Source organism: Poecilia formosa, unplaced genomic scaffold, assembly GCF_000485575.1.
Source record: "Poecilia formosa unplaced genomic scaffold, Poecilia_formosa-5.1.2 Scaffold1142, whole genome shotgun sequence".
Lineage (NCBI taxonomy): Eukaryota > Metazoa > Chordata > Actinopteri > Cyprinodontiformes > Poeciliidae > Poecilia > Poecilia formosa.
In genome coordinates, this window is record NW_006801081.1 from 894 (window position 1) to 14,500 (window position 13,607).

The 13,607-nt window shown below is 51.9% G+C and overlaps 1 protein-coding gene across 2 annotated transcripts in view; it reads left to right on the forward strand.

Annotated features, from left to right (window-relative positions):
* Nucleotides 1–379: 379 nt before the first annotated feature.
* The window catches only part of nwd1 (NACHT and WD repeat domain containing 1), a 13,802-nt gene continuing 574 nt past the window's right edge, over nt 380–13,607 (forward strand). The window contains exons 1-19 of one of the 2 annotated variants that reach the window (XM_007544398.2): nt 380–788; nt 1,988–2,073; nt 2,160–2,276; nt 2,569–2,923; nt 3,008–4,313; nt 5,097–5,300; nt 5,444–5,597; nt 5,705–5,822; nt 5,969–6,133; nt 6,212–6,409; nt 7,368–7,490; nt 7,574–7,773; nt 8,248–8,487; nt 8,651–8,741; nt 8,818–8,966; nt 9,775–10,048; nt 10,128–10,675; nt 10,758–10,863; nt 11,161–12,104. In XM_007544398.2, coding sequence (XP_007544460.2) covers nt 491–788; nt 1,988–2,073; nt 2,160–2,276; nt 2,569–2,923; nt 3,008–4,313; nt 5,097–5,300; nt 5,444–5,597; nt 5,705–5,822; nt 5,969–6,133; nt 6,212–6,409; nt 7,368–7,490; nt 7,574–7,773; nt 8,248–8,487; nt 8,651–8,741; nt 8,818–8,966; nt 9,775–10,048; nt 10,128–10,675; nt 10,758–10,863; nt 11,161–11,459 — 5,031 coding nt within the window. In that variant the 5' untranslated portion in view covers nt 380–490 and the 3' untranslated portion in view covers nt 11,460–12,104. Of the gene's footprint in view, nt 789–1,987; nt 2,074–2,159; nt 2,277–2,568; nt 4,314–5,096; nt 5,301–5,443; nt 5,598–5,704; nt 5,823–5,968; nt 6,134–6,211; nt 6,410–7,367; nt 7,491–7,573; nt 7,774–8,247; nt 8,488–8,650; nt 8,742–8,817; nt 8,967–9,774; nt 10,049–10,127; nt 10,676–10,757; nt 10,864–11,160; nt 12,105–13,607 lie in introns of both variants that reach the window. The other variant, XM_016667463.1, reaches the window with a different exon arrangement.

The window sequence follows — 13,607 nt, forward strand, 5'->3', positions numbered from 1 at the left end:
TCTGAAAGCAAAAGAGTCTCAGAACCGGTTCCAGTTCTTCTGGGTTTATTTAGTTTCTCCACCTCTGGATATTAAACACATGAAAAACGTGTCTGAATCACATGACAAGAAAATATATTTAAATACAATAAAGTTAATAAAAAGCTAGATTTATTTGACATTTGATGTTTCTCTTCATCCAGACTAATAATAAAGTTGGAATGAATAATAAAAGTTCAATAATAGAGAAAAAAAACAGAATATTTGACTGACTTGTAAAAACTAGGATTATCAAAACATCAAACATGATGTCCATTAAATCTGCTCAGCTGCAGTTCAGTGCAGTGGAAAAAAAATGTTTTTTATGTTTCAGCTCCTGCAGGAGGATGAGGATGATGATGATGATGATGTCACAGGCTTGTTGTCCTCCTCTTCCTCGCTGTAATTAGTCTGAGCTGCAGCTGAGAGCGACGCCCCCTGGGAGATGCCGCCCTGAGCCCAGCCAGTGTGAATGCTGATCTTCAGAGCAGAACCTTCAGCAGCGGCGCCGACCAGTCCAGCTCGGTTCTGCAGCTTCATCAGAACCCATAAACAGAAACACGGAGCTCCGAGGGGAGAAAAGTGCCCAGGGAAACAAAGAGCTGCAGGAGCGCCGACAGACAGAACCAGAACCAGAACCGGCAGATGGTCTGAGACCATGGATGGAGGACAAAGCTCCGGCGCGCGGGCCGTCCTGAGGGGACGCTGCGAAGGAGCTCAGAGGACCGGCAGCAACATGATCCGAATCTTCATCAGCTCCAGCTTCACAGGTCAGTTCTGCTCCCAAGCCCGGTTCTGGAGGTCTGAGTTCTGGGTTCTGGACAGAGTTCGGGTCCAGTTCTGCTGATCTGAGTTGATGTGTGAGAATCTGGGTGACCCTGAATGTTCTGGTTCTGCCGGGTCCATCTGACCCGGTTCAGACATGGAGCCTGGAAACATGCAGAAACTTTTTCAGTCAATAAAAAGAACCAGAACCGACCCGAAACCTCTGAGAAGTTTTGATTTTAATCTTTTATTGTAAATTATGAAACTGAACCTTTTTTAGCCTCAAACAAAAACATGAAAGATTTATGGGAAAAGCTCTTAATAGATCTGTCACGGAAATGTTCATCGGTCCGAGCGCAGAGGCAGGAAGTGTCGGTAAATGATCCACTTTGGCTCCAGAGGTCCAACCGGTACTCAGCTGGAGGCGGTCACATGTCGCTGCTCTGCTGGCGCATGCAGAGACTGAAGCGGAGGCCGTTGCCATGGTTATTCAGACAGGTGGGCGGAGCTATCCAGGTATTTATGCCGCTTAGCGTTTGGGGGCGGAGTCACATACATGTTACTGCACCCAGATCTACAGTGGCAGCATCTATGATGAAACGTCTGCACTCCGTTCGAACATTTCAGAATTTCTTCCTACTGAAAACTGTCAGAATAAAAGCTGAGCTCTTCATGCATGAGCCACAGGTTCCATTCCAGAACCAAGCCAACCCGGTTCCCCTCAGAACGTCTACCAGCTGGATCAACATGACCAGGGTTAGGGTTAGTGGCGCTGTCAAATCCTCTGAAGATGTCCAACATGTTCTGGACCGCTGGAGCGAGGAGCCATGAAGATCCACGAGGTTCTGGAGGCCATGGAGCGTCAGCGAGGTCCGCTCCGTGGTACCTGAGCTTCCGAAACCGGTCTGTTAGAGGTTCTGGTTCTGCTGTTGGTTCTGGTTCTGCTGTTAGTTCTGGTGTTGGTTCTGGTTCTGCTGTTGGTTCTGGTTCTGGTTCTACTGTTGGTTCTGGTCCTGGTTCTGCTGTTGGTTCTTGTTCTGGTGTTGGTTCTGGTCCTGGTTCTGCTGTTGGTTCTGGTTCTGGTTCTGCTGTTGATTCTGGTTCTGCTGTTGGTTCTGGTCCTGGTTCTGGTGTTGGTTCTGGTTCTGCAGTTGGTTCTGGTTCTGGTTCTGACAGGAACGCCTTTTCTCTGGTTTCTGTGCAGACATGAGTATTGAGAGGAAGGTTCTGCTGGAGAAAGCGTACCCACAGGTCCGGTCTTTCTGCCGCAGTCTGGGTCTGGTCTTTGAGGTCGGTCCGTTCTCTTTCAGCACCGAGAGAAAACGTCACGTATGTCTGATGTAATCTTTCTGTGAGTGACCTCCCTTCCTGTCCAGGTGGTGGATCTGAACTGGGGGATCCGGACCTTCCCATATGGAGACCATGAGGTCAGTGAGATCTTCCTGCAGGAGATCCAGATGAGTCAGAAGGTTTCTGCTGGACCGGCCTTCGTGGTGAGTTCCTAACATTGTCCAGGCTCTCATTGGTAAAACCCCAGCCGGTGGTGTTTGTGTCTCCTGTAGTAACTGCCGGTGGAACAATGCCATTGTACCTCGTAGACGTGCGGCTGAATGCCAGTGAAGTTTCTGTACATCTAGAAAATGATGCTGCTTTAAACTTCTGCACCAGGTTCTTTACGCCTCGGCTGTTTCTCCATGATGCTGGTTGTTCTTTGATCTTCTGCATCTGTAGATGTGATCACGTCTTCTTTGCTTCTCCTCATGTCCTCATGTTTTGGTGCCAAAGGGCCTGCTGGGGAACCAGTACGGTCACCGACCTCTTCCTCGTCTCATCCCAGAAAAGCAGTTTGAGGTTCTTCTGTCCACGCTGTCCAAGAATCCAGAAGGTGTTCAGCAACTGCAAGAGTGGTTTCGGAAGGACAACAACTCTGTGCCACCCACCTATGTTCTCCAGCCAGTCACTGCACGATTCCCACACTACGATGACCTCCGACCTGAGGTGACAAAGCTCCATGACGATGACCTTCTGTCCTGGCGGGTCACGGAGAGTCAGCTGCTGCAGCTGCTACGCTCTGCAGCCGCTGAGGCTGAGACGGCTGGAGACATCACAGCCGAGCAGAAGCAGCTCTTCTACTCATCAGGTGAGATATGTCCCCCGGCATGGACATGTCCCCAAGCTTGTCCTTTTGGTCCAGGAGGACTAACATTTCCTGCTTCCCATTCAGTCACAGAACGGGCGCTGGAGGAAGGCGTCTGGAAGGACAACTGCCAAATGTCCGCCTTGCTCTTCGTCCGGGAGATTCCTCGGCAAAGGATGAAGGACGGATCGAAACGTCTGGCCAAGTTCATGGACCTCACTGCAGACGGGCTGCTGGATGCTGAAGCTCAGGAGTTCCTCACCGGCCTGAAGTCACGTCTGTATGCCACGTCCAAGAAGATCCTCAACCTGCACTGCGTGGAGCTGAACAGCGGAAGCATCGACCCAAAGCGCAAGGAACACGCCCAGTACCTGGACAGCATCTGCCAGCAGTTCATCTCCCAGATGACGATCCGGATCAGTGAGGCTGTCAAACTGGCGGGGGAGGACAGGAAGAAGATCTGGGGAAGCACAGAGGAAAATGAGGAGGAGTTTGACTGGGTGGTTGAAGAGGCGAGGCAGCACACCATCATGGCTGCTGAGTTGAGCAATAGTCTCCAGGGCAGAGATGGGCTTCTGGGGAAGATCTGCCTTGCCATGTGGGAGTCCACCCTGGTCCACCACGGTCCGCTGGTGGTTCACGGCACTGCTGGGATGGGGAAGACCACTCTGCTGTGCAAACTGGCACAGGAGATGCAGGACGTCCTGGAGGCCAAGGCGGTGCTGGTTATTAGGCTGCTGGCTGCCAATCATCCTCAGAGACCAAACATCAACCATGTCCTCAACAGCGTCTGCCTCCAGGTGTGTCTGGCGTGTGGCCTGGCGCCACGGCCCCTGATGTCGGTCAGCTCTCACCTGGAGCTGCAGCGGCTCTTCCAGAACATCCTGGAGAAGGTTTCTCAGCAGGGGAACACTCTGCTCCTCATCCTGGACTCCCTGGAGCAGCTGGCAGACCAACATCAGGCTCACCAGTTGCGCTGGCTGCCCACAGACGTGCCTCCAAATGTCCACCTGCTGGTCTCCATGGAAACCACCAGCGAGGCGTTTGCCAGCATGCGGCTGAGGCTGGGCACTGCAGGAAACGTCTTTGAGGTGGAGCGTTTGTCTCGTGATGAAGGGCAGCAGATCATGGAGTCCCATCTGCAGGTGGCTAAGCGAACTTTGACCCGGGAGCAGAAGGACGCGGTGCTGCAGAGCTTCCATGCCTCCGGCTCTCCTCTCCACCTTCAGCTCATCCTGTCTGCTGCCAAGAACTGGACATCCTTCACACCACCAACAGAGCTGCTGCTGGGCTCCAGCTCAGAGGAAGTGATGTCACAGCTCCTCCTGAAGCTGGAGGAGAAACATGGGAAAGAGCTGGTGGGCGGGGCCTTGGGATGCATTGTGTTGGCAAGGTGAGGAGACTAGCAGAGCATCTGCTGAGAATGTGGTGGAGCAGAAGAAACCTTTACAGGTCTTAATATGTTTACCTGGAATCCAACCTTTGTTTGGGCTGTTTATTCACTAAAAGGACCAAAAAAGACAAAAAGTCACAGAGTGAATGGCAATTCAAATCATTAGCCAAGTGTGCTAAGCATCTTCAAAGTTAAGAAAAGCGCTAAACCAGGGGAGCCCAAAGTCAATCCTTGAGGGCTTGCATCCTGCATGTTTTAGTTCTCTCCCTGGTTTAACGCACCTGGATCAGATGATGGCTCATTAGAGGCCTAAGAAGAAGATTGACAAGCTGAAAAGGTGGTTACTGCCACCAGGGAGAGAATAAAACATGCAGGATGCCGGGCCTCCAGGACCGGCTTTGGGCTCCCCTGCGCTAAACCAAAAGTTAGCTCTTCTATCAGCTTATTAGTGGGTAGGGAGAAGTGTGCCCACTGTTCAGGTTTGGAGGAGACAGGAAGCTGGTTCTGGTCCTTGTTCTCCTGAAGAATGGCAGGATGGAGCAGATGATGAAGTTCTGGATTTGCTGTTCCATGAGTCCAGAGATACAGATCAGGACTGAAAAAAATAGATCCTGGATCCGAGCTGGAGGAAGGGATCCAGAAGTCTTTGGAGTTGCGTTCCCTTCTGGGCTGAGTAGATCTTGGACCCGGAGAAGCTCTGGGTTTCCCTCTAGATGGACCAGGAGGTTCTCGTGATGATCCACTAAATCTAAAACCGACCGTCTCTATGTCATAACTCTACAGGAGAGGCCTGATGGAGGCGGAACTGCGTGATGTCATGTCATTGGACGATGATGTCATCAGTGAGGTATACAGGTATTCCCTGCCTCCAACACCTTCATTAATCCGGATGCCACCTGTCCTGTGGGCGCGGCTCAAGCGGGACCTGCGGGACCAGCTGGAGATCCAGTGGACCGACGGAGTCGCCATGCTGGCCTTCAGCAGCCGGTAAGATGTTCTCCAGATGTTCTCCATGTCCATTCCAAATGTCCTAACCCAGTAGCAGCTTCAGTCCTTATGGAGCAACATCGATGTTACGCACCCAAGGTCTAGGGGTCCAGGGGCCGTAACAATCGAGCTTCTTCTTCTAGGCTTCTCTCAGAGGTAGTCAAAGCCCGCTATCTGACACCAGAGCGACGGGGGCGGACCCACAGGATCCTGGCGGAGTATTTCCTGGGTCGCTGGTCTGGAAGACTGAAGCCGGTGGCTCTTCCGGGACTGACGCTGCTACTGTCCGACAGGAAGGTACCAGGACTCCTCTGGTGGACATGAGGAGACGTCTGAGCGTGCTCTCTGTGTGATGAAACAAATAGGGTGGATGTTGAGTTCTGATTGGTTCTCTGCTTCCCAAGGTCCCGCCCCAGCCGCTGTGGTTTGCTCCTGGATTGGCGAATGTCCGGAAGCTCCAGGAGTTGCCATATCACTTGCTGCATGCCGGTCTGTGGGAGGAGCTACGGCAGGAAGTAGTAGGTATGATGCATGACTGAACTGAGCGTGCTCAGATCAAACATAGCTGCAGCACAGGAGTGAGCCAGCATGTTTTTATCTGGAGGTTCCTGAGAACGTCCCTGTCCAGTTCCACCAGTGGATCCAGTGTCTCCTGGTTCTGTGTGCAGGCAGCGCCGAGTGGCTCTACTGTCAGAGCCGGGTCTGTGGGGTGTCCAGCCTGATCAGTGACCTGGACCAGTGCTCCCAGTACATGGACTGCTGTGAAACTGGACTGGTCCATAAGGCTCTGGTCCTGATGAAGCCCAGCCTGGACATCCTGTCCGGCCACATGGGTCAGTGTGATTGGGTGGGAACATTTTGGCCCGTTTGGGTCGGTTCTGGGTGACCCACTGTGCTTCCCCTGACTCCAGACCGGTCTGTGTTTTACTCCGAGCTGCTGGCCCGACTCTCCTCCCTGGCCTCCACCTCCCGCACCGTGATTGGTCAGCTCTGCAGCCAGTGCGACGATTGGCTCCAAACGTGTCCGGAGCCGGTTCTGATCCCGAGGAGCAGCTTCCTGCAGCAGCCAGGGGGGGCGCTGCAGCACACGCTGACTGCACCACACGGAGGTCGGAGCATTGAGTCTTCAGAGATGTCAGTCCCCCATGTCCTCCATGTCCCTCATGTCCCCTGTGTCCTCAATGTCCCCCCTGTCCTCAATGTCCCCCGTGTCCCCCTTGTCCCTCATGTCCTCCATGTCCCCCGTGTCCTCCATGTCCCCGTGTCCTCAATGTCCCCCGTGTCCTCCATGTCACAGGGAACATTGACATTATATATTCACAATAAATATAACGCTCTAAACAACATCTCAGCAAACAGATGGATCCATGACAACGGACAGCACTGGTTGGGTCAAACGTGTCCCCCATGTCCATGTCCCCCATGTCCTCCATGTCCCCCATGTCCTCCATGTCCTTACAGCATGTGTTTTGATGTGGTTGAACAGAGGGAAGTTTTGACCATTGGGTTTTTGCAGAGCGACCAAATGTCTTCTTGTCCCTGAACATTTCTCAGATTCTGCCCAAGGTGTCCGGGGCAGGAGGAGGTGGAAGAACTTTATTAGTCTCCCAGGGGGGGAATTCACATTTCACTGCAGCCCAAAGACCAAAACCAAACACCAGACATGGACAGACAGGCCCGAGGCTGGAAACGCTGAGCACAATCACATCTCAGCTCATAGAAGGCAAAACAAATATTATTCAGTCTGGTGCAAAGAATGGAGCACCACAACCTTTCTTGTGGCTGGTTCTGATCCGTTCTGATCTGTTCTAACTGGTTCTGACAGCTCATTTAGTTTTACTGACAAACCACAAAATAAGTTTCCTTCTTAAAGTCGCAGCTGCACCAAATGAGGGCGGAGTTTCCAAAGAGCCAATCAGCTGCTTCTGTGTCTCGGCTGATCCAGTCACCAGTCTGACCCGGTCTGACCCGATCTGATTGGGTCAGACCGGGTCAGAATGTGAGTGAGCCTGATCAGTTCACAGTAAGGTTAGCATCGTGAGTTAGCCGCAGCGTGGCTGTTTCCAGGTGTGCTCTGCTTGGCTGTGGGCGCGGCGGTGCGGCTGCTGGTCACCGGCTCGGCCGGCGGCGTGGTGGCGGTCTGGAGCCTCCTGGACAAACATCTCCTGCAGGTTCTGGAGGGACCATCAGGTGGGACCAAGAGCTCATGTCAGATTTCTTACAGCTCAGATCGGACCATGATGGCTACTTTCTGTCTGTCTTGTCCTGCGTAGCGGCCATCTTGTCAGTAAAGATCATCGAAAGCTCCGCCCACTGCCTCTCATTGGCTGCAGATGGCTCCCTGAGGGGGTGGAGCTTAAAGAGTGGCCAGCAGCTGTTCTGCATCCAGGAGGCGGGGCCTGCTGGCTCCGGCCCTTCCTCAGTGAGCCTGCAGGTGTCGGACCAGCTGCTGTTTGTTCACACCTGGATGCAGGTAGGTGGGCGGAGCCTGACTGACTTTGATGTCCTGAAGGTTCCTTGGTCTTTAGCTCTGCTGCTTTCGGGGTTTGTCTCTTCGGTTCTCTGTTGTGATTTTGGGTTTGATCTTTCTCTGTGTCTCCATAAAGTTCTGGATCTCTTTGTCTTTTGGACGGGTTCAGTCCAAGGTCCGTCTGAGGTTCTGTCTGCTTCATGGTTTCATGGAGGGTTCCACCTTCCGCACCATGGAAGGTGGAACCCTACGTGGTTCTCTGTGAGACGGACTGCAGGGTTTTTTGCAGTTTGTCTTACTGTCAGCAGGTCTTCTCATGTCATGGTTCTGCGGTTCTATGCGGTTCTATGTGGTTCTGTGTGTTTTGGGGCATTCTGGGTTGTCCCGTGTCGTCATGTTGGACCTTTCCTCAGCATGTTGGAGCTGCAGCTGGTTCTGAAGAACCCGGGTTTTGTTTACTGTGTGATGCCGTTGCAGGTGAAGGTCTGGAAGTTGGACGGAACCGAGATCCACAGAGAGGACATCTCGTTGGTTTTGGGGGTTCTGGGAGATTTTGTGGTATCTCTGCATGACTCGGACCGGGTCAGAATCTTTGACCCGGTTACTGGGACCCAGACGATGGTGCGGCTGACCCGGAACCTAACTCCAGTGGTTTCAGTGACCTCACCTAAACGTGGGTCATTATTTGTGGTGTCAGACGACGGGTTCCTGCATCAGGTGAGAGTTTTACGACTGAAACTAACTTTAGACCTGAAACTGGACCAGAGCCTGAGGCTCTAGGATAATATTTCTATGGTTAACCTGGATGATTCCAGGATCTAGAATGTGATGAGGCTGTTTCACATGTTCTGGGTGATGAAGGTGAACTTTCTGTCTGCAGATCTCCAGGACAAGACAGCAAATCGTCACAGAGTTTCCTCTGCTTCCATCTCTTTTCTCAGCTTCAGAGGATGAGAAGATCCTGATAGCAGGTAGCAGAGACCCAACTTGACTGGTTCTGGTCCTGAGGTCAAGCCAAACCCCAGTGTTTCCTGCTGCTGTGTTCAGGAAGGGAGCGGACTCTGAGCCTGTTCCGTATCGGCAGCAACTCTGTGGACGGATTCCTGGAGCTGCAGCACGATGATGAGGTTTTATCTGCCTGCGTGTCGCCGGACGGCCGACGCGTCGTCTCTGGAGCGGCGGATCAGCTGATCCGAGTGAGAACCAGGCACTGAGCTCAGCTGGTAGTCCTCCTCACTAACAGCAGGAAGGGGAGCCGACTCATCACAGCACTGAAACATCCTGAACATCCAGGTGGTGAAAGCATCAGAGCAGACGAACCTCTGCTGTCATGCTGATGACACTCAGCTTTTCCTGTCATAAACCCTGATGAATCAGACGACGTTCCACATGTTAAAACCTCCAGAATATTGGAAAAAAACAGAAACATCCTGTCCAGGAGAGATGCTGCAAAACTAATCCATGAGTTTCTTCCTTCAAGGTGCGGCAGGAACCCGTCTGCTTCCTGCAGCAGCCTGAGAACTCTGCTGCTCTCCAACCTTCAAGTTCCTCTCAGATCTTTCTCTCCACATAAGCCACATCCGGTCTGGTTCTGTGTGGCAGGAAGCGACTGCTGCTGAAATCTAACCGTTCTACTTCTATAGATGACGACCGCCTCTCCCAAGGCCAAGCCTCTGAATCAGCCACGACTGCCTTTCACTGCTTTTCTCTAACATAGAAAGTTTTTCTAGATCAGTTCTTCTGCTCTGTCTTTTCTGACCTCCAGTTGCTGGTACTGAGCCCGGTTCTGGTTCTGGTTCTGATGATTTGTCTTCCTGATAAATTCTCCGTCAGGAGGATTTATTGCTGTTTTTTTATTGTATATTTCTGTAAACTGGATTTTTGGTATTTGTAGTAAACTGGCAGTTTGTTAATAAAATGAAAGAAAGAATGAATGAAGCTTTTATTGTGAAAAGAAGCCAGGATCCAGTGGCAGTGACGTCCTGTTGTGTCTGGTTTGGTCAGATCTGGTCGGTGACCACCGGCCACCTGGTGGACACTCTGTGCGGCTGCAACGCTCCGGTCACCGCCCTGATGCTCTACGACCACTTCGTGGTCTCGGCCTCCTCGGCGGCGGATTCGGTCCAGCTGTGGAGTCTGACCTACGACCCCAGCCACAAGCCCCTCCCACACATCCCGGCAGGCTCCGCCCACTCAGCCGTCACCAGAGACGGAGATCAAGTGTTCTATGTGCGCCACCAGACCCAGAGGGAAGTGCTGAGCTGGAACAACCGCACAGGTCAGAGCGGCTCTCTGAACGGGGCCCAACCAGAGCTACGGATCCGGGTTCTCCTCTGACCCGGCCCGTTTCTGCCCAGGTTCCGTGTCGGAGCGCCTGCCAGTGTCTGCGGAGGTCAGCTGCCTGGAGCTGGCGCAGCAGAAGCGCCTCCTGCTGTGCGGGCTGCGTAGCGGCACGGTGCTGATCTACCCTCTGGCGTTGCCCCAGGAGACGCTGTGCATCCCGCCGCCAGAGGGCCTGGCCCCAGTGCTCTGCCTGGCCCTCGGCTCCCAGGAGAGCCTGCTGGCCGTCGCCCACTGGGACACGCTGCGTCTGTTCCAGGTCGCCACCAGAGACGGCTTCCCCGCCGTGGAGGGGCCCCTGGCGACGGCCCCGCTGCTCCACGCCCCCCCGTCCCACATGGCGCTGCTGCCCCACCGCCGGCTGCTGTACGGGACGGCCGGTGGCGAGGTGAAGCTGCACGACTTCGGCGCCGGCGCCGGCGCCGACCTGCAGCCTCACAGCTCCGGGATCACCTGCGTCACGGCCAGCAACTGGGGGACGCACGCCCTGGTGGGCTCCCAGGACGCCACACTGCGGCTGTGGGCCCTGGACCCGGTGGCCCTGGACCACACCATGGAGTACCAGGTGAGACTGGACGGGTTCAGGCCACAGCGGAGACCCAGACTCCTCCACTCACCGTGCCGCTCTGCTCTGCCGTCCCAACCAGGGGCTTTTCTTCCAGGGCGTCCTCTGCGCTGCCTTCGCCGACAGCGACCGCTTCGTCTTCACCGGATCTCAGGACCAAACCGTCAAGGTCTGGGACGTCGCTTCAGGTGAGATGGCTTCAGGTCCCAACAGGTACACCGCAAGATGGCCGCTGTTATCCCTGAGGAGGAACAGCAGGAACCAATCCTTCAGAACCTCAGAACCCAAAACAGAACTTCACCACTGGTGGCGCTGGTCCATCCTTCCTTCCGTCCCTCCATCGTGTATCTTTCTGCCTTTTTCAGCATCATTTCAGAACTGACCCAGTTGGTCTTCTGCCTCTCTGGTTTATCCGCTTCTGGTTTGTCCGGTTGTGGTTCCGGTGGGTCCGGTTCCGGTCCGATGCGTCTGTTTGTCTCCATCAGGGAAGCTGCTGTGCGTCCAGTTCGTCTACTCGCCGGTCGTCCGCATGCTGACCTTCAGGAATGGCTTCGTGGGCCTCACCCTGCAGGGCTGCGTCGTCCAGGAGGCCTTCAGGTGTCCGGACCGGGTCGACCCGGACCACAACCCTCTGAGGAACATGAAGGCCCGGTACCGGGTCACCTCCAGGGAGAAGGGCGGGGCCGGCCGCTCCGACCTGCAGGGCTTCGACCCGGCCCAGATCAGCCTGAACCTAGTGAGCATGCTCAGCAGCAAGCCGTCCTCCGCCTGCGTCCTGCTGTAGGAACCTGGAGATGCTGCTACTGCCAGATCTGAAGACTTCTGCTCACCTTCATCATGTAAAAAATCAGCGTTAGTTTTACTGTGAAAGGTTTAATGCTTTACGCTTCACTTCAGACTTTTGTCATCATATAATAAAATCTTCTGATGTCTAAAAATAGTTTATTGGGGTGAAGAACGTTCTCCTGTTCCGCTCCGTCTGCTGCTGGTTTGTCTCCGTTAAGATCATGAATATCTGCTGGAGGTCGGCCTTCAGACAACAGGAAGTAGCTTTAATGCTAACAGCTGGTCGCCTGTCTTCTCGTTTTGCTTTAGATTCCTCCAGATGTTCAACAGAACAGAAAGCAGCAAAGTTTGAATTTTTCTAAAATGAATTTACAAAATAAAAGATTCTGTTTACTTTGGATGTTTTAAGTTTCCATGTTTTGGTTCCGCTTTGAGCTCGACTTCCTGTTTTATTTTGGTAATCCAGTGTGACTGGGTGGCTTTACTTCCTGTTGATCTGGTCCTCTGTTCTAACTAGCACGTTATTTCCTGTCATTTCTCAGCAATCAAAGGAAAACATTTTGTGGTTCCTCCTCTGTCCTTTAACTAGGCCATCGCCATCAGAAAGAAACATCTTAACGCGACTCTACGTTTCCAAACTTTNGTTCTGGTTGGTTGTTGCTGGTTCTGGTTGGATGTTGTTGGTTCTGGTTGGTTGTTGTTGGTTCTGGTTGGTTGTTGTTGGTTCTGGTTGGTTGTTGCTGGTTCTGGTTGGTTGTTGTTGGTTCTGGTTGGATGTTGCTGGTTCTGGTTGGTTGTTGCTGGTTCTGGTTGGTTGTTGCTGGTTCTGCTCAGCCACATGCAGAGGTGGGCTGAGGGGGGCTTGAGCCCCTGCCCCTTTTATCCTTGATTTCTCCTTTGCCCTTTTTGATTGTTTTTTTTTTTCATTCTTTATTATATTTTGTATCTGTATGTCAGAGGGCCTGCTTTGCCCCTCAGCAATAATATTTAGCTAAATAACCCAGTCTGGCTGCCCTCCGTCTCATAATGACTCTCAGAGCCTCCATGTTGTTCAGACACCGTCTCCATGGTGAGGAGGGGGCGGATCTGAGCCTCACTATCAGATTATGGGTAAGAATATTTACACTGGTTTTTGAATAAAAACGTAGGTCTGATGTTGACGTTAGAAAAACTGTTTCTGTTTATATTTTCATAATTGTCCTTGCAATAGCGGGAAAAACCAGCCCCGTCCTACTAAGAACCTCAGCATCACTAACATGATTAAATATCGATAAGGTGAATCTGTGAGAGGGAGACCAGGTTTATTGGCCCAGTTTAAAATCAATCACTGATTATTGGTTATTTGCTGTGATGTATTTGTGAACAAACCCAACTGAAACACAAAGATTACACCATATTGTAGCCATGGTAACACAACAATCAAACTATCAAGATGATTCTTTAAACTTTTACAAAGTAAACTTCCTAATTAAATCCTAATGTACTTTTTATCTCAGCTGGATGCATTAAATAAAATTTAATAAGATTGTCATTCTCTATAAATGATGCTACAGCTTTAGATCTACGGTCTGTGTTACAATTCAACCATTTCTAGGGGCCCCTGAATGCCTGGAGGCCCCTGAATGGCCCCTACCAGCAGCTACTGAGTTTTCTTTGCCTTGATGTCTCAGTCTTATAATTCTAGATCAGAAGTTCAAACATCAAACAGTTATGTAGAGTTTAACCATTTGAGCTTTTTGATCTATAAATCAGTCTGCAGCAGCCAAGTTGTTCTAGAGGTTAAATAGATATTATTAGGGCTTATTTAGTAAAATGACAGCAAATTAGCTTATTTCATAACTTCATAACCTTTGACCTTCTCTCCTCTGGTCTGACTAACAGCTACAGTCTCAGATCAACTCAGCCTTCCAGGACAGTTGGGGAAAATATACTACATTTGCTTTGCATTGCCCCCGCATGATGGGAATGATATAGGATCCAATTAAATTCCAGATTAATCTGGATTGTTGCTATATTGGTGTACGGCGTTTTAAGATCTTGTTCAATGTGCCCCTTTTTAACTTTGACCTTATGCCCCTCCAAAGGTTTCTACACGGCTTTGGTTCTGGTTGGTTGTTGTTGATTAGCTGTTGGTTGGTTCTGGTTG